General features: G+C 46.5%; 1 protein-coding gene across 2 annotated transcripts; it reads left to right on the top strand.

The window, feature by feature from the left end:
• The first annotated feature begins 142 nt into the window (after positions 1 to 142).
• On the top strand, positions 143 to 24,023 carry wdr91 (WD repeat domain 91). Of its 2 annotated transcripts, none has more exons than XM_086188045.1 (18): positions 143 to 373; positions 1,541 to 1,684; positions 1,806 to 1,985; positions 2,063 to 2,270; positions 2,410 to 2,546; positions 4,198 to 4,307; positions 7,698 to 7,869; positions 9,375 to 9,560; positions 10,455 to 10,648; positions 11,103 to 11,157; positions 11,260 to 11,355; positions 12,482 to 12,576; positions 13,267 to 13,420; positions 19,088 to 19,196; positions 19,344 to 19,456; positions 19,691 to 19,798; positions 23,495 to 23,584; positions 23,689 to 24,023. In XM_086188045.1, exons 2-18 carry the CDS (start codon positions 1,562 to 1,564, stop codon positions 23,851 to 23,853), a joined length of 2,295 nt encoding a protein of 764 aa, XP_086044171.1. In that variant the 5' UTR covers positions 143 to 373; positions 1,541 to 1,561; the 3' UTR covers positions 23,854 to 24,023. The 2 variants fall into 2 exon arrangements, with proteins under 2 accessions (XP_086044171.1, XP_086044173.1); XM_086188047.1 differs by having other exon boundaries at positions 144 to 373; positions 2,410 to 2,492.
• The last annotated feature ends 546 nt before the right edge of the window (positions 24,024 to 24,569 follow it).

Below are 24,569 nucleotides of genomic sequence, written 5' to 3'. Positions count from 1 at the left end.
TGTGTGTTACGTCATCAGACGGCTTTTTGTCCCAGTTTGGTTCCTTCTTAAGTTTTCACCCCGATTCCAATCATGTAAACACATTTTTAGTAAGAGATATTGGCCACCAGGGGGCGCCCCATGCTGAACACGTCACATGGCGCCGTCACATGACTGTCAGGCGGAAACTACAACAGGAAGTCTTCTCTTCGTTGTTGTAACGGTTCTGCTTGTTTTGAACTCTGGTGATGAGACTGAGGGTCCCGGCGGTCCTCCGGTCACCGGGTCCACCTGCATCACCTGACGCTCATTCCGGTCTCCGCTGCTTCTCTGCACGGAAACTGAACTTCATCGAGAATTCAAGTAGCTGAAGAACGGTTGTCCTTCCAGAAAGGTACGTGAATAGCGGCCATGTACCCGCGACATTTCCCGAGTCCGCACGCCCGAATGCTACCTGCAGCTGCGGCGTCGACCGTGTAAAGTAGCGGATGTGAAGCGTAGCCTGGATCGTTCACGGTGGCAGCGCTCGTCTGTCCTCTGCGGAGTGTCTCTGATCCTCCTGTCCACCACCAGCAGTCCTACACTTGCTCTGAGACAGTGGTGTCCTCGACGCTGTCCAGGGAAGAGGGTCTTTTTTTCTTACCTGCGAGCAAGAGTGCTCCACAAAAACCGCTGGATTCCAGCTGTGTGCTGTACTTGTTTAAGCCTGGCTGCAGGGGCTCACCTGAACTTCACCCCCCACAGCTAAAGCGACAGGCCGAATACTGAGCGGGTCAGTCAGTGACCCCCAGGTCACCACGTAGAGGACAGGAAAACCTTTTCCAGCTCGATTTCGATCCCAGACATCGCGTCGCTGTGAACGTCTCACTTCAACACGCCAGACCTCGACACTGACCTCTGGCTTCGATCGAGACAAGAAGTGACGTAGGACCAAAACACTGCAGCGGCAGATGGAGTGACCTGAGTGGGCCATAGTGGGCACCCAGCTTCTGCTGCTACAAAATAAGAGCACAGAGCAGCCCTTAAGGAAAAAAGTGCCAGGTCAGGCTCTCTAAAACCAGAGAGCACCTCCTGTATCCAGGGGTGGCTATGAGCCTTACCCCTGTAGAGGCAACACGCTGAGTGAGAACACGTATGAAGAGCTTCCTGTCCACTTTCTGTGGAGGTCCATAATGTGGGTTTTACTCTGTTTGATCACAAGGCTCCATTTTGAGGGCCAGAGGTGTTACAAATATGCAGGGTGTCCTCTGACTCTGGCAGGGGGATCAGATATCCTGCATCTAAAGTCAGGATCCTTTGGTAACCCCGCTGGAGCACAGCCGAACTGGCGCTCCACCCCCCGGCCTCCATCGTTAACGGCAATTACAAAGAGGGTCGGGGACAAGACATCTCCCTGCTTTACGACAGGGGCGATGAGACCCAACCGGTCCGAGATACACAAGCGCCTACCTGCACTGTCGGACGTGCTGTGGTCAGTGTTGTCAGAACAGATGAACTGGATGATAGAAAACAGCTACCAAACAGATCAATGACACGTGTCTGGTACACTATTCTGCTGCAGCTTGCAGGGTCAGAGGTCATCATGGGGTCTTCAGTGGAGAGGACAGACGAGCACGTGAGAGAGTATCTGACGTACCGAGGCTTCACCAGCACCCTGAAACATCTGGACAGTGAAATCAAAGCAGACAAGGAGAAAGGCTTCAGGGTGAGCCCGGAGGTGACGGCGGGAGAGCTTTTTGTTTCACGCTGAAGCAGGGAAGATGGCTTCATGGATGCAAGTTAAATGTCACGGTGAGGATGTTGGCTAAAATGCACTCTGTTTGCAGGTGGATAAGATCATTGACCAGCTGCTGCAGTTCATCCACAGCTTCGATCTGTGCGCTCTGAAGGAGTACTGGCTTTACCTGGACAGGCGCCTCTTCTGCAGGCTGGAGGATGTCTACAGATCCACGGTCAACAAGCTGCGAACCAGCCTGTACAGATACTACGTCATCAACACCATTCAGGTAACAAACCATGTTTGTGAAACAGCAGAGCAGTTCAGAAGTCTTGAAAAATGTTCTCTCCTCTTTAACCCCTCCAGAAAGGAAACCTGGAGAAGACTCAGGAGTTCTTCCAGAAGCAGGCGCTGGAGCTGCAAACGCAGACGGAGTGGCGGGATTGGTTCATCCTGCCGTTTATCCCTGCACCCGAGCAGAACCCTGCCTTCTCTCCATATTTCTCCCGCCAGTGGTCTGACACCTTCCTGGTTTCACTGCACAACTTCCTGTCTGTCCTCTTCCAGTGCATGCATATCCTTCAGCTGCGGCGTCACGGCCACCGTGTTCATGAAGAGTCTGCTATCGAGCAGCGAAGACACTGTCATCTGTGTCTGCTCCTCTTTCATCCATTGCTGGTTTGAAACGTCTCACTTTCCTTAACTTGATTCACCTCAGCCAGTTCTGCTGAGTTTTGATGCTGAGGTCCAGAAGATGACCAGCCTCACAGAGGAGAATGAACAGCTCCGCCAGCTGGTGAGGACGGGACGTGTGAATAAGCGCGCAGCTCCGGTGTGTCGACAGTCAGGGGCAAGTTCACACTGACCTGTGCCCCTGAACGACTGACAGAACGCTTCCTTTTGGACCCACTCGCTGCCCCTCCAGCAGAAGCACAAACATAGTCAGAGAGTGTGGCGGCTGCGTGCAGTAGCCCATAAAAAGTTGATGAGAGCTGAGAACAGTCCCTGCAGCGGCGTAGGGAAGGAGAAAAAAAAACCTTAGGACGTCCTGACCAGGCGCTATGGCGGCTTTGTTCAATCCTTCAACAAGGAATTCAATGTTGTGGAGAGAACCTGCAGCCTGTTTGGGGTCTGACGTCCAGCCTGAGGGCCGTAGGTGTTTGAGTTAAAGCCGTCAGCCTGTAAAAGAAGATGCCGTGGTCACGACTGGAGGGGAGGCTAACGGTGGACAGAGGATGACGAGGGTTTTTCAAATGCTGGACTTTGTAGGTTTTATCATCGTGACCCTGTTTTATTTTTGTGACTGATATTGGTGCAGTCAGACAGGTCATGTTTTAAATATCGATGACAAAGCAGATCATTGTTTGTGGTCCAGGCTCCAACCTCCTCACCCCCCACAGGTGTCTGCATTCCAGAATGAGGGAGTGCTGGAGGGGTGGGGCTGAACACAAGCAGTGTTGCTGAGGGCAGAGGGAGAGTTCAGGTCAGCCTCCCTGTGGAGCGAGGCCTGTCGCGCGTTGAGCTGCTCAGCTCGACTTCGCCCACTTTGTTCAGAGTGGGTTTGATTCTCCCGCAATGTCAGCAAATGCTTGGGCCTGGGACTGCGGCTGTTAGGGTCGGTGTTTGTGACGTGGACTCAGTTTGGAAATTCTAGAAAAAGCCAAGTTGCTTCAAAAGAGCACAGATGACCTGATTTAAATACAGCACTCGAACAATCTGGAGAATCCAAAATCACAAGAAATTCAAGTTGAAAAGCTTAATTTGTATAAGTTCTACAATTAATTGAGGACAGAATGGCATTTTTAAGATTTACACCTTGATATTTTTTATTCTTAGTCTGATTGTGGGAACAAAGTTTATGTTATCAGAACAGGAACAAAGCCTGTATTTGCGTTGTGTAGCCAATGTTTCCTGGTGAGTGCGCCCTCGCCTCTGCCTCACGGGGGAGTGAAGGTCTGTTTCAGGTGAAACTCTTCAGATTACAGGATGAGAAGAATGCTTTTTCTGAAAGGAGTGGTTTTCAAGTATCAAACTGAGTTCATATACGAGTTTAGACCTCAATCCATTCTGTTTACTTTGATTGGAAACGATAAAAGACAAACAGCAGTGAAGAGAAATACCTTCCACCTCGCCATCGCCCCAGTAACACCTGTCCAAGTCAGCCAGAGCAGCGCCACAGGTCCCCTGGAGGACTGAACCGCTCTGTGTGCTGCACCTCCCAGATCCCAGAGCTTCGTCTTCGCTTGTTTGAAGCATGGGTGTTCAGAATTCTGTCTCCAGGTGTGCAGCGCCGCCCTGCACCGTTTCGCAGCATCGACACCGGTCGCTGAAAGATCTTGTCAGTGGTGGGGAAAGAGTTCATCTATTTGTCTGGTCCTGATTTTATATCCTGATGTGGGCCATTTGTCTCGTGTCCCATGTCAGACTTCTGTTCCATGATGTTTGTGTAGAAGTGTTCTTGTCCTGTCTGTGACCCGACTGTCTCGCTGTCTCCCGTCCAGCTATTCGCTCAGCAGACGGAGAGTCGAGACCACAGGGACGGCGAGGAGATGGTCCATCACAAGCTGCCCGCGTACGTCCAGAACATGGACCGCCTGGGGGACACTGAGCTGTGAGGCATTACCATCACTGTCTATTCTGATGACTTTTACCAAGATGGCTGCCATTTGGTCATTTTAAAGGCTCTACTCGTTAAATCTTGGCAGGGTGAACGAGTGATACAGGCTGATCTTCATTTTACTGTCAGGGTTTTATTGGACGTACGTTTCTAATACAGCTGATCCCACTGACCCCCGGGTGAAGGGGGTTGGTCCCCAGGGCCACCCCCCCCCCCCCTGTGAAGCACACTAAAGGGTAGCCAACAACACGCCAATAATCTACCATATAAGACAGGTACTGCATTATTGGGTGTAAAATGTAATGTAATTCACTTCATGGAAAACAAATGTCAGCCATTTTGAATGTCTTACAGTTGAGGTCCTGAAGTATTTATTGCATCCTAGATCTTTGGTTTCGTTTTTTTTGTCCTCTACTGCCAAAGAGAGAGCAGACAAGTGAAAAGTTTCTGGTGTTAGCGCTTTAGCATGCTAGCTTGTTGATCAGTTCGCCTTTTGGGTGACTCTTACTTTACTGCATCTGTTGTGCTGCTGTTTTGTTGTTTAATTTTAAAAGTGTTAGCTTACGACTGAATCCGTTTGATGAGTTTGTGCTATGAAGTTGAGTATGCAACTTGGTTAACCTTGGAGAATGAACTTCGGTTCAGTTGCTTCCGAAACATTCAGACAAACCAAAAGAACTCCCTCAGAATACGAGTTTAAAGTCACAAGTCTGAAGTGTGAAATCACCAGAGGAGTCAGATGTTTGAGACTGAAAAGCAGTCTCAGAACTAGGATACGACTGTTAGCGTGTTCTGGGTTGGTCATCCGCTGACACGTCATGTGAGGACACGTGTTTGAAGTGGAAGGTCGCTGCCTTTGTCTGCAAAGACAAAGGCAGCGACCTTCAAAGGAATCTTCTAAAACTGTTGGTTTTACAGCTTCTTTGCTAGCGCTCATAGAAATGCTGTTAGCCCACCTGAGCGTCTCTGCCATTACCAGTTGCTGAGAAGCCTCACAATATGAAAGGACATTTTTTGTGACAGTAACATGATATGAGATCCAGTGCTCATCACTCCTACCTTTTAACAATATGAACCAAAATGGCCCCTAAATGCACAATTCTATACAAATGGACTCCTCAGAGTTTAATCGCTTGACATGTTCATTGAGTTGTTGCTCAGATTATTAGTAAGAGGCGACATCAATCGATGCTGTTCTCACAACTGAAAAGGTGTGGCAGCTGATGGAAAACATCAAGTTGGATCAGGTCCCCAAGCCCTTGCCACCTTGCTGCCCTAGCAGACACCGTGAGACAGGGTTTCACCCTTCTGGAGGGCACCCGTGTTGAAAAGGGAGGGAGGAAAATCAAGTTTTTCATTTGTTTTGTTTTCATGGGTCAAGTTGGTCTTCATCCCAGAATTTTACAGCAGATGAACCTACAAATTGATTAGTTTGTGTTTATTGATATAAATTATATCTAAAAAGCTTTTAACTCAGACTAAGTTAATGTTAATGATAGACTTCTGCTGTTATTCCACTGTGTGCTGTGATGAGGTTGATGTTGCCAAATAAACAATTCACCTGATGGATTGTTGTTTCTTGTCAGTACGGTTGATTTCAAAATTAAGAAGATCACTTAGGGTTCCTGCAGGCTGAAAGAGGATTGGCCTGACAATTAAGTACACGTTAACATCAATGCTACGAATCCAAAACTCAAAGAAGGCATGAACCCTGATGAGCAGCTAGCACAGGAAAACGTGAGAGTCCCCGGTGCACCAGTCAGTAGACGAGCAGCTGCATCACATCTGGAGTCACGACAAAAAAAACAGTTATCAGGTCCTTTTTGAAGGATCCCTGGTGACAAAGCACAGCTGAAACGGAACCACATTTATGGGTGAATGTTCAGTTAAGATGAACAAATGGATACACAGGCAGATTTTTCTAGCTGCCATTGACAGAGGTCTTTCTGAGTATTTTGGCACCAAGGAAACTGAAACCTGCTGGAGGTTTCTTAGCGAATCAGATCAAAGGAAATGTAATTATCCTGTCTTCCAGTCACTACTTTACATGTCATACAAAGAAAATGACCACCAGAAGTGTCCCCCTTTTAGAGTTTGGTGTCATCTGCATATCCGTGAAAGCCGTACTGAAGTGAAAGGACCGGTGTTGTGCTTTCAGTGGCAGCAGACGTAGCAGTGAGGTTGCTAAGTGCAAGGACTCAGAGTAATGGAACGAAAACCAAATCCACAATAGTGATAACTGACTCCCTCCAGTGAGTCATGTTTACAGACTGTTTGGTTCCAAAGACCTGAAAAACTAAACTCGACTTCAAACATTTCTGTGATAGAATTGAGAAACATGACATCGACCCCACAGAAGCCAAACGTCCAGGGTTCGGTCCAGTCGGTCGGAGCTGAGGAAGCTCTTCAAGTAACGCCAACCAACTTCCCATCCAAACTTGAGCTTCCGAGCAGACTCGCTCTCTCGAGTCTTTACAGAGAGAAGCTGGAGGATCAAAATCTTAGGAAGCTCATTTATGACCACAAATTTTGTTGATCCAAATGTCACTAAATTCAATCTACACCGTGTGGCTTTCTCCCAAACTTGTTTAAAACTTGCAAACATCTTAAAAAGAGCGGCTCTTTCACACCAGTCCTTGCATTTACACGAGGGACTGAACATTCCCACACTGTATCGCTAGAAACTCCTTGACATTCTCCTCCCCCAAAATGTAACCCTCCTGAAACAGAATAATATAGAGAGATAAAGGTAAGGCTTAAATATACCTTGACAACTTGTTTTTTAAATTTTATTATAAAGGTTGTCACTGGTATATTAGTAAAAACTGTAACGTTGACACAATTTAAAGTTAAATATCTTTTATTTGAAATTTTTTGAATATTTCTTTCCTAGTGAAGAGCATAAAAATTGATCTGAATTTTTTCTGGGTAAGGACATTGAGTTTAAATGTACATTGAATGTTGTCAGTTTTTTGTCATTTTTTTCTTCAGATATTTTTTCAAATCAATAATGATAATCCATGCTAAAGGGATTTCAGTGTGACACAGACTTATATCTGTTGGATCCTTGTAATTTAGGTGTTAGGGTTCGTGACTCCCACCTGAACGTAACCTGGAAAAAACGAATCTAGAACGCTGTCTCAAATATCCAAGATGTCGATCGCCAATCGATGATCTGAACGAAGCCTTGAGGTTGTGGGACAGCAGTTTAAATCACACCTTTGTTGACGTTGCCTGGTCCTTAACGCTATTTTTTTCCTCAATTTTTCACCAGTTAATTTTCAACGATCAGTCACATTTGTGTTCTCATTTCCTTCACGTTGGCTTTATGCTCCTTCTGGTGCTCTGTTGTTAAAGGTGCCTGCTCTCTCGCCATCCTTTTAGGGACCTGGTGTCAATTCAACGTGCTGTCAGCACCACTGCCACTCCTTCCAGAAATTTCTTCTCTACATTCCTACCACAAGGTCGACGCACCCCAGGGAAGACACCTCAGGTCCCCACAGGGTCGTCTCCAAGCCAAGCAGCCGTGGGCAGAAAGGATCCAGCAACAAATCAGGTTCGGACAAAGCAGGGTTTTGAATCTAGGTTGAACCAACTCATGATAAAAAAGGGTTCCTTTAGGTAGCACGCAGAAAAATCAGAAATGTAACCACAGCCATGTTTGTCTCAAAAATAATAGACAGAGGCAGGGGGAGAGCATCGGTTGCCATATGGATCAATGAAATCGATAAAGATGGAGGAAAGTACTGACATGAGCCTCCTGTCTGGTCTGCGGGCCAGGTGCTAGGGCTGGTTGAAGGAGGGCACACGCTGGATCGAAGCCGCAGGGTCCAGTCATTCTATGAGGCATTGGCAGACATGAAGAGCTGACGAGAAGCCAGAGGATTCACAGCCTCTGTTGTAATGATCATATTTAGTTTGAATGTAAGAACGTGACCACAATGAGTTTCACAAAAAGCCCTGATGTGTGCTATCTTTTACTTATTTTAACTTTTTATTCATGTTCTACACCACATGTTCACGCTGGGAGCCATGTGAAACTGGACAGTGTAGGACGGACTTAAATGTGTCTTTTAAATGTTCAGGCTGGTCTTAAGTTAACGTCAGCCATTATCTGTTGGGGTGTGAGGTCTGTTGTGTGTCCTTCTTTGGGAAGGTGATGATGTAAAGTCTAGTAGTCAACTTCATCTTCTACTGTGGTAGCAAGTAATTAAAGGTACTATTCAAACTGTAACAAAAAAAAGGATGTTATGGAGCGCCAGGGAATGAGTAGTAGCACTGCTAAGCTAACACGAACCCAGGGAATGAGTAGTAGCACTGCTAAGCTAACATGAACCCAAGGAATGAGTAGTAGCACTGCTGAGCCAACCCGAACCCAGGGAATGAGTAGTAGCACTGCTAAGCTAACCTGAACCCAGGGAATGAGTAGTAGCACTGCTAAGCTAACCTGAACCCAGGGAATGAGTAGTAGCACTGCTGAGCTAACCCTAACCCAGGGAATGAGTAGTAGCACTGCTGAGCCAACCCGGGCCCAGGGAATGAGTAGTAGCACTGCTAAGCTAACACAAACCCAGGGAATGAGTAGTAGCACTGCTGAGCTAACCCTAACCCAGGGAATGAGTAGTAGCACTGCTGAGCTAACCCTAACCCAGGGAATGAGTAGTAGCACTGCTGAGCTAACCTGAACCCAGGGAATGAGTAGTAGCACTGCTGAGCTAACCCGAACCCAGGAAATGAGTAGTAGCACTGCTGAGCTAACCCGAACGCAGGAAATGAGTAGTAGCACTGCTAAGCTAACCCTAACCCAGGAAATGAGTAGTAGTAGCACTGCTAAGCTAACCCGAACCCAGGGATATGATCCGGTGTGTAGTTGCGTTAGCTGATGGGACCTCAATTCTTTTCAAATGCTGTTCCCTGTTTGCCATCAAACTCTCAGCTGTTTGAAGCTCCAGTCAGATAAATATATGGATGTCTCATTTTAGTTGCCAAAAAGTTCTAATTGTCTTCTGTCAGAAAGATTTCATGTCACATTTCTATCTAAAATGTATTTATGTTTTTTAGACTGTAAAGTTAAAAGATGCAGGCCAAACTAAAGAGGTAAAACCAGTCTCCTGTCAGGCACCGACCGGTGAACCTCCAAGCTCCCAGTCCCAGCAGCCATCCAACCAGCAGGCCCACCCCAGACACAAGAGGATCCAGGAGCATGAAAAAGAGAGGAAGGAGCTCTTCTCTAAAGCACCAACACAGGTACTGAGGGATGAGAGCTGGGGTCGCACACTTAGAACATTTGTGGAAAATAAGACCCATCTCTTTTGTTGATTTATTACTGGAATAATTGTTTGCTCTCTGTATGTGAGCCAGATGAGAAGATTGATATTGCTAATGTCTTGCCCTAATAACAACCTTCAGATGATCAGAAGTTTGCCTCATGCTGCTGAGCGTCAGAGCAAAGGGCAGGGCAGACACACATCATCGAAGAACCAAACTTGAATGTACTACATAGCAACATGCAAACATGTCCAAGCTGATCTTCCCAGTGCATTGAACCCAGCCCCGAACCGATGTGCCTGATCACCAACCTGGCAGCCTCATTTGACTGCTGACATGTTGCCATTCATTCCGTCTTTCTTCCTTAATTGTGGTATTCTTTTAAATCTGTGTTTTAGAGTTCAGGGAGCCCTTGAGACACACAGTTTCAGCTTTTCTTCCATCATTCCCTAAATGACATGTTGAGCGAGATAGTTGATCTATGAAGGGTCAAAGTTGAAATGATGAAGTGCTCAGCAGAGGTTTCGAGCAGTAGACACCAAGGGCTCTCCTCGTAGAAAAACAGCAGCGCCACCACGAGAGCTGAGCGGGTTCTGCTGACCATGTGTGGGCCTTTTATGATGTAAGGGGCCAGGACGCGCAACTAAATACTGTTCAGTGATAACAGTGAACAATAGTGCATCAACATCGTCTCAAGGCTGTTCAGATCACATCTAAGGTGGAGGACATTCGCTCACTAGTAGCTGGAAGAGTCAGGTACCTGTAGAAAACCTGAAATGCTGCAGTCTCATGATCTGGGCTGCCAAAGATGCACCTGAAGGAGGCACTGGCCCATGGCACCTTCTGTACTGAATTCATTTGTGTTGCCTTCAGGGACCAGAGAAGAAGGGAGAGACAGGGGAGGCAGAGCTTCCTACAGAGAACTCTGGTGAAGTTCCTGATTCCTCCTCCTCAAATAGTAGGAGCTCAGGGGGAGGAGCAGAGAGAGGTCTGTCAGTGGAACAGCCGTTCATCAAACTCAGCCAAGAGGAGTATGGAGAACACCACTCCTCCATCATGCACTGCAGGTCTGTGTTCAACACACTCCCAGTTCACGTCCTCAAACTGGGTCAGAGCTGCAAAAGTCACTCACACTCACACACACACACACACACATACACAGACATATATATATATATAGATATATATATATATATATATATATATATATATATATATATATATATATATATATATATATAGATATATATATAGATATAGATATAGATATATATATATATATATAGATATATATCTATATATATATATATATATATATATAGATATATATATATATATAGATATATATATATAGATATATATATATATAGATATATATATATATATAGATATATATATATATCTCCCTATGGGCCTGCTTGCTTTGGAGCTGATGGATGGCCATGCTTGCTATCTAACCACATCAAGATCTTAGTCGATTGAGATCAAGACCCATCCGTCCACCCTTCCTCTGTTTTCCAGGGTTGACTGCTCCGGGCGAAGGGTTGCCAGTTTGGATGTAGACGGAGTCATTAAGGTGAATCTGCATCATTTCTTTTTTGTGACTGTCCAACATTAAAAAGAAAAAGATTTAATCAGTATAAAACTGTCCTGCTTTCTGCCTCCTCTCCATGTGCAGGTGTGGTCGTTCAACCCCATCATGCAGACCAAAGCCACCATCATGTCCAAGTCTCCTCTGCTGTCTCTGGAGTGGGCCACCAAACCTGACCGACTGGTAGGACTGACAGGCTGCTCATCAGCTAATTCAAGACATATTTGCATGAATATTCCTATTTCCCATTACTTGGTTCTAATCTGTTATATTACCTGTAGGAGCACAACTTTGAGACTCCACCACAGACTCACTGTTGGTACTGTTTGCATTATGAAGCACATGAAACAAAAACCTAAAATAACACAGTTTTGCTTCCGGGTGTGAAGAAAACCCCAGTGCACTTTGCTCTCTAGGCTGTAGAGGGGAAGCTTTCTAACTTCCAGTTTAACTTTGTTTACTTGGATGAAGATGAAATAACTTAATCTAAATGCTCCTCTACAAAGTTTGATTTGTTCGGTCCAATAACATTTTAAATTCTGATAGTTGAATAAATCATTTTGCAGTATTTGAGATGCCAAGTCCATTTTACAGCTGCTTTTGGGCACAATTTGAGATGTTATGAGTTACTTTAATGATATCTCACCTTCAGGTTTTACACATGGAAGCACCAATTGAGCAGGATTCCTCCAAGACCTGTTGGAAATGTACTTGATTTTTTAAGTATGTCTTTTAAATGTGATAGAAAGTTTTGGGGTTCAGTGTATTTAATCAAGAATTAATTAAACTGTCCAAAAAAACACAATACACAGAAATAGTAACATGCATAAGCATTTACCACTACTAAGTAATGGTTGCAGTTACCATTGACTGAATACTGTATACAGTAAGTCTGTAAGGGCAGCCCAGTGGAGCAGTGGTCCTCACTGTGGCCCCCCAGCAAGAAGGTTGTGGGTGGAGCCCCGGCTGCAGCACGGGGTCTTTCTGGGTGAGTCTCCATGTTCTCCCTGTTCCTGCTGGGTTCTCTCTGGTACTCCAGCTTCCTCCACAGTCCAAAGACATCAAGAGGGACCAGGTTAATCCAGACTCTAAATTGACCGTAGGCGTGGCTGGGAGAGCCAATGGTTGTCTGTCTCTATGTGTTGGCCCTGCCATGGACTGGTGACCTGTCCAGGGGGAAGGCTGCTGGGATAGGCTCCACCCCCACCACCCTGAACAGGAGAAGAGGGGGAACATGGAGGGTTGGTCAGTCTGTAGAACAGCCTCCTACAATAACTGATAAAGGCTGTGTGTTTGTGTGTGTGCTCAGTTGTTACTAGGCAGCGGCGTGGGCACAGTCCGTCTGTATGATACCGACTCCAAGAAGAATCTGTATGAAATGAACATCGATGAAACTCATCCACGGTAAACCGCGTTCCTGTGACATGAAGCAACTGTACTTGTATGTAGAAATGTGGAGTCCTGCAAGTTGGATGTTATCAGCTGGTAATTAATGTAAAAAAAAGTAAATAAAAAGAGATTATGTATGAACATCTACAAGTGTGTATATGTGAACATACATGTAGGCGTACGTGGCTCAGGGGTTGAGTGGCCGTCTAGAAACCGAAGGGTCGCTGGTTCGATCCTCGACCCCGGTGACCATGTCCAAGTGTCCTTGAGCAAGATACTGAACCCATAATTGCTCCTGATGAGTAGGTTGGCGCCTTGCATGGCAGCTCCACCATCAGTGTGTGAGTGAATGAGACGACACTGTAAAGAGCTTTGAGTGCCGCTAAGGTAGAAAAGCGCTATATAAAATTGAGTCCATTTACCATGTACATACATGTATCTATATGTATACGTGTGTGTGTGTGTGTATGTATAAAAACTGATCAGTTCATCCCCTGGGTCCTATCTTTTCGTATCTGCATCACATTTCATAGCAGTTGCTTGTTACCAGCTAGAAATACTTATTGATGACAAATCTGCAAAGGAAAAAACAATAACTGAGATTTTGGTGGAAACTTCATAACTGCACACCAGTTTTTTTACATCTTGTCATTTTGCAATGGAATCTAATTGTTGTGACTAAAGTATGACCCTCTGCTGTCTCAGTATCTTGTCTTTAGCCTGCAGTCCCAGCGGGTCATCATTCGTCTGTTCAGCTGCGGCACTCAGCCGATCTGCAAGTGCTGAGTCGGCTTCTCGACTTCCCATCCCGGTGTCTGGACGGCTGCTGCTCTGGGACACCAAGACTGTCAAACAACAGGTAATCGACCGACTGAGTCCATAAGTCCGAGGTTGTGTTGCAGTGCAAACACTTGACTCCTAATCCCATTTTTGTAAAGATGGAGTAGAAATACTTAGTTACTGTACCTAAGAATCATGTTGGAGTATGTGTTATTTATTTCTTAGCAGTACAGTAGGTGTAGTTATAGTCCTTTACAATTACAATGGAATAACTGTACTTTCTACTTCACCGTATTTGCCTAAACTGCAACATATTCCTTCAGTGGCATCAGCTTCACAAACAACTATCAAAGGCTGCCACAGGGCACATTGTGGTGTTATTCACCTGTTACTTCAGTGTAAAGCCCCGTATCAGATGGTCTTGTGGTTTCTAACTTTCAAGCAAATTTTACTTGTGCTTTGTGTCCATAACTACATTTGAGAGTTCCAACTATACCACTAAGTTCGTGATGAGTTACTGAAGTTGCTCTGTGACTAGGAAAATATACTTTCACTGAAGTACAGGCATGCAGTACTTCATTTACCTCTGGAACACTGGTGATTCTGACCTAAGCCAGCCAGTGTGTTCTGTATGAACCTACATGAGACTTCCAAACAGCTGACAAATTAAAGGTAAGGTCACCTCAGTGAGTGTTTGGCCACCCAATCTAATCCAAACCAATACAGTTGATAGAGCACATTTAAAAACAACAGGGTTGAACAAAGCGCTGTGCATCATTAAATACGTCAAATATAGCATAAATCACATAAAACATGGGCAGGACATAAAAACACTGTTACAAAAGGCAATAAAACCATGAAATAAAAACCACAAACTGCCAACTCTCATTCAGGGTCCGAGAAGGTCAAGGAGACTGCATGGTTTTGAAGCGAGACCTGAATGATGGTCCACTTTGGGCGGGGGTGATGGCACCGGTGTGAGTCTGCCGCTGCCAGCTTTGTTAGTTTCTGTCACTTGGGTCTGAAAATGTGACCTCCCTACTGGTGACACTCCTGGATCTCAGATTTTATGCTAAAATATTGTTAAGTTTGATCATGGTAGACAGAAAACTTTCTGTCCCCCGCTCCCTTTGGTAAACCCTGCTCACTTGTATTGTGCGCCAGCTCCACCTTCCCAGAGCAAGCGTCACGGACGCCAGGGTAAATGCGGCGGCCAGCCACTGAAGCTGAAAGCCTGTTTGGTGCTGATGGACAATGTGCCGTCCTCCTAAGTACAACAGCCATGGTGAAGTTAGTTTGATGGATATTCGGATATTCAACGGATACTCCGTCAATTAATTTTGTTCTCTGGAAAACAGTTTTTGCTCAGTAGCTTCCAAGTCATGGAACCCAGACACCCCAGACCAAAGCAGATCTCTCCTGCTAAATGGTCCTAACAACATACACCTCACTAGAAATTAATATTTTGCACTTCATTAAGATTACCATTTATTGGGACCCGCACACCCCTAGCAAGGTGCTATGTGCTAGTACTCAGACACACCTCAATATGAAATGATATTTGGTTCTACTATTTCAAACTGTTTTCATTGTTTTTCTTAAAGAACCCTATTATGGCAACAGCTTTTTACTAAATAGCTTCCAAGTTATTGGACCCAGGCAGCCCAGACCAATGCAGAGCTATTCTGCTATGTAGCACTAATCAAACACACCTTCATATATTCATATATTGTTTCCAACTTCAATTTTATTCATTTTCTAAAAACAACACATGAATTCCCATTGAAAACAGCATTTTACTCAATGCCTTCCATGTTGTGGGGCGCCAAAGATCAGATCCAAAAGGCAGAGGCTGACATTAAACAGAGGTTTATTGAACAAGGCAGGGGCAAGGAGGCAGTGGGAAGTAGGGAGACCAGGGGCGAGGAGATGGGGAAGGTCCTTGTGGGGGTGCGGGTCCAGAGGGGCAGCTTGCTGGTAGGTGCAGGGAATCTAAGCACAGGGAGACAAGGTCAAAACAAGGCAGGAGAAACGTAACGCAAAAAACACGAAAGAGCAAAAAACGCTGGAGACAGCCTCCCTGGAAAGGTCTACGCCAGGGTACTGGAGAGGAGGGTCAGGGTGATAGTTGAACCTCAGATTGAGGAGGAGCAGTGTGGTTTTCGTCCCGGCCGTGGAACCGTGGATCAGCTCTTCACCCTCGCTAGGGTGCTGGAGGGGGCATGGGAGTTTGCCCAACCAGTCCACATGTGTTTTGTGGATCTGGAGAAAGCTTATGACCAGGTTCCCAGGAGCACCCTGTGGGGGGTTTCCGGGAGTATGGGGTGGATGGCCCTAAAAAAGGGACATTCAGTCTCTCTATCGGAGGAGTGAGAGTCTGGTCCGTGTTGCCAGCAGTAAGTCAGACTTGTTCCCGGTGAGGGTTGGACTCTGCCAAGACTGCCCTTTGTTACCGGTTCTGTTCATAACCTTTATGGACAGAATTTCTAGGTGCAGCTGGGTGGTGGAGAGGGTCGAGTTTGGTGGCAGGAGGATGTCGTCTCTGCTTTTTGTGGATGATGTGGTCCTCTTAGATCCATCAGGCCATGACCTCCAGCTCTTGCTGGGACAGTTCGCAGCCAAATGTGAAGCGGCTGGGATGAGAATCAGCACCTCCAAGTCTGAGGCCATGGTCCTCAGCTGGAAAAGGGTGGTTTGCCCAATTCAGGTCCGGGGGGGGGGGGGGGTAGTATTTCGGGGTCTTGTTTGTTCACGAGTGAGGGTAGGATCGAGCGGGAGATTGACAGGCGGATTGGGGTGGCATCATCAGTGATGCGGGTGCTAAACCAGTCCATTAAAGTGAAGAGGGAGCTTAGCCAAAAGGCGAGGCTCTCCATTTACCTGTCAATCTACGTTCCAACCCTCACCTGTGGTCATGAGCTCTGGGTAATGACTGAAAGAACAAGATCCTGAATACAACGGACTGAAATGAGTTTCCTCCTCAGGGAGCCTGGGTTCTCCCTTAGAGACAGGGTGAGAAGCTCAGTCCTTCAGGAGGGATTCAGAGTAGAGCTGCTGCTCCTCCATGTAGAGGAGTCAGTGGAGGTGGTTCGGGCATCTGGTGAGGACGCCTCCTGGACGCTCCCTCTGGAGGTTACGCTATTCTTATTCTTTTAGACCTTACAGCTGCTTTTGACACAGTGAACCATCTCCTCATCTCTCACCTAGAGCCTTGTGTGGGCATCAGCGGTGCCCCTTATGCCCCTCTCAACTTGGGTTCTCTTGTCCCTTCTATCAAACGCACTGTAACTAATTTGGGGGTAAAAATCAACAGTGATTTTTAAAATGGATCAACAGATCAATTCTGTTGTAAAATTCAGCATCCAGATGAGGATTTTATCAAAGGTCAAGCCTTTCCTGTCTTTTAGTATTTTGAGAGGGTTTTACATGCCTTTGTCCCAACCTGACCTGAAGACTGTAATGCCCTCTATGTTGATGTTCGCCAGGCTTCCCTCTCTCGGCTGCAACTGGTCCTGAATGCTGCTGCTTATCTTCTAACTGGACCAAGCAGGCGAGAGCACAGTTCACCTGTTCTGGCATCCCTCCATTGGCTCCCAATTCATTTTATAATTCAAAAGCATTGAATGGACTGGCTCCCTCCTACCTCTCTGACCTCCTGCACCCATATATTCCAGTACGGTCTCTGAGGTCTGCTGATAGATCACTTCAACCATTCTTCCTAAAAGATTCCCTCATTCGGTGTTTGACAGGGGTTGTGAGTAGAACAGTCTGACATGTTGATCCAAAATCTCTCTGTCCAACAGGGGAGATGGGCTGGTCGGTCAACTGTTTGTGATAAATATAACTTAGTCTACAAACTTGAATAACAGAAGAACTATACTAAACAGAGTGTTGATACAAGACATCAATATCCTTAGTTTCAGCTTCAGTTTGAACCAAAGAGCCTTGAGAATAAGCAGACACGTCTGTGGTTAGGGTTAGGGTTGGGGTTAGGATACCAACCAGCTCCTCTGTTGGGTTAGGGTTAGGGTTAGGATACCAACCAGCTCCTCTGTTGGGTTAGGATTAGGGTTAGGATACCAACCAGCTCCTCTGTTGGGTTAGGATTAGGGTTAGGATACCAACCAGCTCCTCTGTTGGGTTAGGGTTGGGGTTAGGATACCAACCAGCTCCTCTGTTGGGTTAGGGTTAGGGTTAGGATACCAACCAGCTCCTCTGTTGGGTTAGGGTTGGGGTTAGGATACCAACCAGCTCCTCTGTTGGGTTAGGGTTAGGGTTAGGATACCAACCAGCTCCTCTGTTGGGTTAGGATTAGGGTTAGGATACCAACCAGCTCCTCTGTTGGGTTAGGGTTAGGGTTGGGGTTAGGATACCAACCAGCTCCTCTGTTGGGTTAGGGTTAGGGTTAGGGTTAGGATACCAACCAGCTCCTCTGTTGGGTTAGGGTTAGGATACCAACCAGCTCCTCTGTAGGGTTAGGGTTGGGGTTAGGATACCAACCAGCTCCTCTGTTGGGTTAGGGTTAGGGTTAGGATACCAACCAGCTCCTCTGTTGGGTTAGGATTAGGGTTAGGATACCAACCAGCTCCTCTGTTGGGTTAGGGTTGGGGTTAGGATACCAACCAGCTCCTCTGTTGGGTTAGGGTTAGGGTTAGGGTTAGGATACCAACCAGCTCCTCTGTTGGGTTAGGGTTAGGGTTAGGATACCAACCAGCTCCTCTTTTGGGTTAGGGTTAGGGTTAGGATACCAACCAGCTCCTCTGTTGGGTTAGGGTTAGGGTTAGGATACCAACCAGCTCCTCTTTTGGGTTAGGGTTAGGGTTAGGATACCAACCAGCTCCTCTGTTGGGTTAGGGTTAGGGTTGGGGTTAGGATACCAACCAGCTCCTCTGTTGGGTTAGGGTTAGGGTTAGGGTTAGGATACCAACCAGCTCCTCTGTTGGGTTAGGGTTAGGGTTAGGATACCAACCAGCTCCTCTGTTGGGTTAGGGTTAGGGTTAGGATACCAACCAGCTCCTCTGTTGGGTTAGGGTTAGGATACCAACCAGCTCCTCTGTTGGGTTAGGGTTAGGGTTAGGATACCAACCAGCTCCTCTGTTGGGTTAGGGTTGGGGTTAGGATACCAACCAGCTCCTCTGTTGGGTTAGGGTTAGGGCTAGGATACCAACCAGCTCCTCTGTTGGGTTAGGATTAGGGTTAGGATACCAACCAGCTCCTCTGTTGGGTTAGGGTTAGGGTTGGGGTTAGGATACCAACCAGCTCCTCTGTTGGGTTAGGGTTAGGGTTAGGGTTAGGATACCAACCAGCTCCTCTGTTGGGTTAGGGTTGGGGTTAGGATACCAACCAGCTCCTCTGTTGGGTTAGGGTTAGGGTTAGGATACCAACCAGCTCCTCTTTTGGGTTAGGGTTAGGGTTAGGATACCAACCAGCTCCTCTGTTGGGTTAGGGTTAGGGTTAGGATACCAACCAGCTCCTCTGTTGGGTTAGGGTTAGGGTTAGGGTTAGGATACCAACCAGCTCCTCTGTTGGGATCGTGATATTTAGCATTTACAAATAAACAATTCTAACATTACACATTTTCATGCTGATGTAATAAACCGTCCATTCCAATACACTATTAATGCATGTACTGATTTAATTACTGTCTCAATGCAATTATATTGTTGTGCTGTGAACATGATTAGTATTAACTAAGGAAGGAGTTCTCTGTGGCAGTGGCATAATCAGGTTTGTGCTTCTCTCTCAGCTCCAATTTTCCTTAGAACCTGAACCAGTAGCCATTAACTGCACTGCCTTCAACCACAACGGGAACCTACTGGTGACTGGTGCTGCAGATGGAGTCATTCGATTATTTGGTCAGTGTTGAATCACTTAAAAATCCCTAAAAGACTACATAACTTTCAAAAGGGTTTATTTAATCAATGCCAAACACTCAAATCTCTTTCTGAATCAATTCTGTGTGTTGGAAATTGTGTAACTGTTCCTTGGAATTGTCTTGGTAGACATGCAGCAGTATGAGAGCGCCATGAGCTGGAGAGCTCATGATGGGGAAGTTTACAGTGTGGAGTTCAGCTATGATGAAAACACAGTCTTCAGCATCGGAGAAGATGGCAAGGTGTGTGTGTGTGTGTGTGTGTGTGTGTGTGTGTGTGTGTGTGTGTGTGTGTGTGTGTGTGTGTGTGTGTGTGTGTGTGTGTGTGTGTGTGTGTGTGTTTTCAGTTTATGGGGGGAAAAAAATCATGGTCACATAAAGCTGGACCTTCAAATCTTGGATTTATAATTTGATTAAAAGTTGTAGAATGAAGTTGTACTTTTGAAGCATCAACATGAATTTCTTGTATGTCTTCAGTTCATACAGTGGAACATCCATCGGTGTGGGGTAAAGCAGTCGGAGCAGGTTTTACCACAGGACGCCACTGGACCTTTTGTCCTGTCCGGTTACAGTGGATACAAACAGGTAGTTCTCTCCTGACTCTCTCCAAGTAGAGCAGGTCCAGCACCTCCCTCCCTCAATGAACCTCCACCCAACAATTCTCCATCAGCAAGCACATCCTGCAACAGCAGCCACCAGAACCTTCCTTTACCAGCAGGAAGGTGGAGCAGATCCAGGATCAGTGGAGAGAGAGCAGGAGAGCAGGACAGAGACAAAGACAGAGAATGGAGGAAGACAGAGAGACAGAAGGACAGAGAGGGACAGGGATAAAGAGAGAGAAAGGAGGAGAGACTGATGGACAGAGACAAAGAATGGAGGAAGACAGAGAGACAGAAGGAAAGAGAGGGACAGAGATAAAGAGAGAGAGACAGGAGGGGAGACTGATGGACAGAGACAAAGACAGAGAATGGAGGAAGACAGAGAGACAGAAGGAAAGAGAGGGACAGAGATAAAGAGAGAGAGAAAGGAGGAGAGACTGATGGACAGACGGGGACGTGAGCAGGTGGAGCTACGGGTGGCAGCTGGAGCCTCTTCAGGTCTGGAGCCTCCTCCAGCAGCACCAGGATCTGGGATGAGGGGAGAAGAAGAGCAGTTAGTAACACCACAGGAGGGGGGCCTGATAGCTGAAGGCTCTGGCTCCATTCTACTGTTAGAACTCTAGGAACCAGCAGAACCCTGCATCCTGGGAGTGAAGGGTTCTAGCTGGATCATAGGGGACTAGGAGCTCTGTCAGGGATGAAGGAGCCTGATAGCTGAAGGCTCTGGCTCCATTCTACTGTTAGAACTCTAGGAACCAGCAGGAACCCTGCATCCTGGGAGTGAAGGGTTCTAGCTGGATCATTGGGGACTAGGAGCTCTGGCAGGGATGAAGGAGCCTGATAGCTGAAGGCTCTGGCTCCATTCTACTGTTAGAACTCTAGGAACCAGCAGGAACCCTGCATCCTGGGAGTGAAGGGTTCTAGCAGGATAATAGGGGACTAGGAGCTCTGTCAGGGATGAAGGAGCCTGATAGCTGAAGGCTCTGGCTCCATTCTACTGTTAGAACTCTAGGAACCAGCAGGAACCCTGCATCCTGGGAGTGAAGGGTTCTAGCTGGATCATAGGGGACTAGGAGCTCTGTCAGGGATGAAGGAGCCTGATAGCTGAAGGCTCTGGCTCCATTCTACTGTTAGAACTCTAGGAACCAGCAGGAACCCTGCATCCTGGGAGTGAAGGGTTCTAGCAGGATAATAGGGGACTAGGAGCTCTGTCAGGGATGAAGGAGCCTGATAGCTGAAGGCTCTGGCTCCATTCTACTGTTAGAACTCTAGGAACCAGCAGGAACCCTGCATCCTGGGAGTGAAGGGTTCTAGCTGGATCATAGGGGACTAGGAGCTCTGTCAGGGATGAAGGAGCCTGATAGCTGAAGGCTCTGGCTCCATTCTACTGTTAGAACTCTAGGAACCAGCAGGAACCCTGCATCCTGGGAGTGAAGGGTTCTAGCTGGATCATAGGGGACTAGGAGCTCTGTCAGGGATGAAGGAGCCTGATAGCTGAAGGCTCTGGCTCCATTCTACTGTTAGAACTCTAGGAACCAGCAGGAACCCTGCATCCTGGGAGTGAAGGGTTCTAGCTGGATAATAGGGGACTAGGAGCTCTGTCAGGGATGAAGGAGCCTGATAGCTGAAGGCTCTGGCTCCATTCTACTGTTAGAACTCTAGGAACCAGCAGGAACCCTGCATCCTGGGAGTGAAGGGTTCTAGCTGGATCATAGGGGACTAGGAGCTCTGTCAGGGATGAAGGAGCCTGACTGTTGAGGACTTTGATGGTAGAAGAAGAATTTTAAATTCTGTTCTGAATCTGACAGGGAGCCATGCAGAGAAGCAGTCCAGGAGAGACTTGGTATCTTCTACCAGTTCTAGTCAACACGCGGCAGCAGGGTTCTGGACCAGCTGGAGAGTCTTTAGGGACTTGTTAGTCCAGCCTGGTAGGAGGGAGGTGCAGTAATCCAGCCTGGAAGAGACAAAAGCAGGGACTAGTTTTTCTGCATCTTCACGAGCCAGGATGTGTCTGATCTTAGTGATGTTACGTAGATGGAAGAAGGCGTCCTGGAGATTTGTTGAATGTGGGAGTGAAAGGATCCTGGTCAAAGAGAACTACCAGCACCACATTGATCAGATCTAAGAGGGAGGTGCTAACAAGGGGACAGAGTCTTGGAGCAGCTTAGTTGGGATGGGGTCTAGGAGACAGGTGGAGGTTTAGAGGAGGACATTATTGAACTGAGCTCATGAAGGCTGATGGGAGAAAAACTATCCAACTGTGTGTCTGGTTCTCCGGCTGCCTCTATGGTTCTGGTTTCTAGGTGCCATGTTGTCAGCTGATGGCAGGAGGAGATGAATTTTCTCTCTAATAAGGACAATTTTGTCATTCAAGAAGTCCATGAACTCTTTGCTGCCCAGGGAAACAGGAATGCTTGGTTCAGTAGAGCTGTGGCTCTTTGTCAGTCTGGCTCCAGCACTGAAGAGGAACCTGGGTTGTTCTTGTGTTTCTCTGTTCATGCTGAGTCGTAGGCTGTTGCTAAGGTGCCTGCTGCACTGTTGATAAAAGGATCAGTTTGGGAGGGACTAAGGTGGACAACAGCGCCCTCTGTTACAGTGGGACATGACACTGAATTAAGCGCCACTGGAACCACTTCCTTAAATCCAGGTGTGGCCTGATCAGACAAACATCTGGAAACCACAGTTTTCCTGAGTGGAGTGTAGTTGATCAGTCCAAATTCCAAAGTGATTGATTGGTGGTCTGATAAAAGCGTTCTGTGGAAACACAACCAGATGTTCAGCTTCAGTTCCACATGTTAGGAGGAGGTGGAGGTGTGGTTGTGTCAGTGAGGGGGTTCATGGACGGACTGATGGACACCAGTTGAGTCTAGAAGAGAGAGAAATGCAGTACCAGACTGTGGTTATCAACATCCTCATGAATACTGAAGTCTCCTCCAATCAGGACTTGATCTGATTTAGAACTAAACTGATAGAAACTCTGAGAATTCAGATCAGAATCCAGAGTCAGGACCAGGAGGACGGCCCTGAATAATCAGTCAGAGAGGCTGTGGCATGAGGTGGATTTCCCACCAAATGCATCAAATATTAGAAAGAAGAAAATGTAATAGTTATATTTCCTCTTTTTAAGTCCAAATTAAAGCTTTTTTCAAAAATGGTAATAAGTGGAGTTTTCTGGTGTGAAACAAAATCCTTAATTTGTTCCCCAGCTGCTGCTGTCATGCACATCAGTCCTTTCTTATGACCTCACGTGATACGTTCTGTTGTGTCACCATCGGCTCAGGATCAAATCTCTGCACGTCCTTGGGACTGGAAGTTGCTTTTATTTCTTAGAAACCTTTTTAGTACACTGAAGAAGTTTTATAAGAAGTACTGCAGTGTCTGCAGGCTGACCTGCTCCATACATCGTTGGCTGCTTCCTGTGAGGTCGTGGGCTGTGCAGGAATAGAAAGGCTTTACAGAGGGCATCTTCTGCGCTTTGGTTCAACAGTGTAACTTCCCAACCTACATCCTCAAAGGAAATGACCACAATGGCAAAAAGAAAAATTAAGATAGAGAAAAAGTGAACAAATAAATTGAATAAAATGTTTAAGAATATAGATTTTGAATCAGTAAACAAAATGAGTTAAAACTGCCCAGCATTTAACGCACTGGGGTTCACTTTTCTGAATGAACTTTTGTTCAGGTTCAGGTTCCACGAGGTCGACTCTTCGCCTTCGACTCCGAGGGACACCACGTCCTGACCTGCTCCAGCTCTGGAGGACTCATATACAGAGTAAGGCCATCTTCATACTCATCCGGCAACCCTTCACCTCAAATATTTTAGTTTAATTATTAACTGGATACTTTGATTCTCTAACTTGCCCCCTACTCCTCCAGCTGACCAATGGGGACCCAGGTTTGGAGAGCGTGCTGTCGCTGGGCGGACACAAAGCACCTGTGGTGACTGTTGATTGGTGCTCAGCAGTGGACTGTGGTACCTGCCTGACAGCCTCAATGGACGGGAAGATCAAACTGAGCACGCTCCTGGCGCAGAAGTCCTGATGGGTGACCTTGGAAGAGACACCTAAGGGCTCAGACACCATGAGAAATCAGTTAAAAATTAATACTCAGTTACTGAACTTTACTCCAGAAAAATTGAAATGATGTTATACAAACGTGTTGTAAATTCTTATCAGCATTAAAATCCCAGTGGGAATCAAAGTGAAGACAGTTGTCTTTCTTGGAGCTCCAGTCGTTGCTGTGTAGGCCACTGAGGCTGAACTCAGGGTGTTTGTGTGTCACAACATGTGGGTGACAGTCTCACTCTTTAACATTGTATTGTATGAGACAGTACACATTATGAGAATGGTCACTCACACTCACTTAAAATTTTAAAAGAACTGAAAATACAACCTGCTGTGTACCACTTAGGCAGTCTAATAATACGTCACGTTATATTGATAATGGGGGCGGCGGGGCTCAGAGGTACAGAGGCCGTCTAGCAACAGAAGGGTCACTGGTTTGATCCTTGAGCAAGACACCGAACCCCTAACTGCTCCTGATGGCCCTGAGATGGACTGGTGACCCGTCCAGGGTGAACCACGCCTCTCCCCCAATGACAGCTGGGATAGGCCCCACCCCCCCACGACCCTCAACAGATATGCAGTATTGAAATGGATGGATGGATGGATGGGTTATTTTGATAACTTAAACTAATGGAACACAGTTTTCATTCATGTGATTGCCTCAGCTGTGCTCACTATAACTCACTGAAATTA

Source organism: Aulostomus chinensis, chromosome 19, assembly GCF_037954235.1.
Source record: "Aulostomus chinensis isolate RoL2024-O1b breed Wild chromosome 19, RoL_Achi_v1.0, whole genome shotgun sequence".
NCBI lineage: Eukaryota > Metazoa > Chordata > Actinopteri > Syngnathiformes > Aulostomidae > Aulostomus > Aulostomus chinensis.
Note: the sequence above shows the minus strand (reverse complement) of the source record. Positions and strands in the feature narration are given on the sequence as shown.

Coding starts and splice junctions, on each gene's coding strand:
- wdr91 (XM_086188045.1), top strand. CDS start 1,562: ATGGGGTCTTCAGTGGAGAGGACAGACGAGCACGTGAGAGAGTATCTG. Junction 4,308..7,697: donor CGCCTGGGGGACACTGAGCT/GTGAGGCATTAC, acceptor CCATCCTTTTAG/GGACCTGGTGTCAATTCAAC. Junction 11,356..12,481: donor CCACCAAACCTGACCGACTG/GTAGGACTGACA, acceptor GTGTGTGCTCAG/TTGTTACTAGGCAGCGGCGT.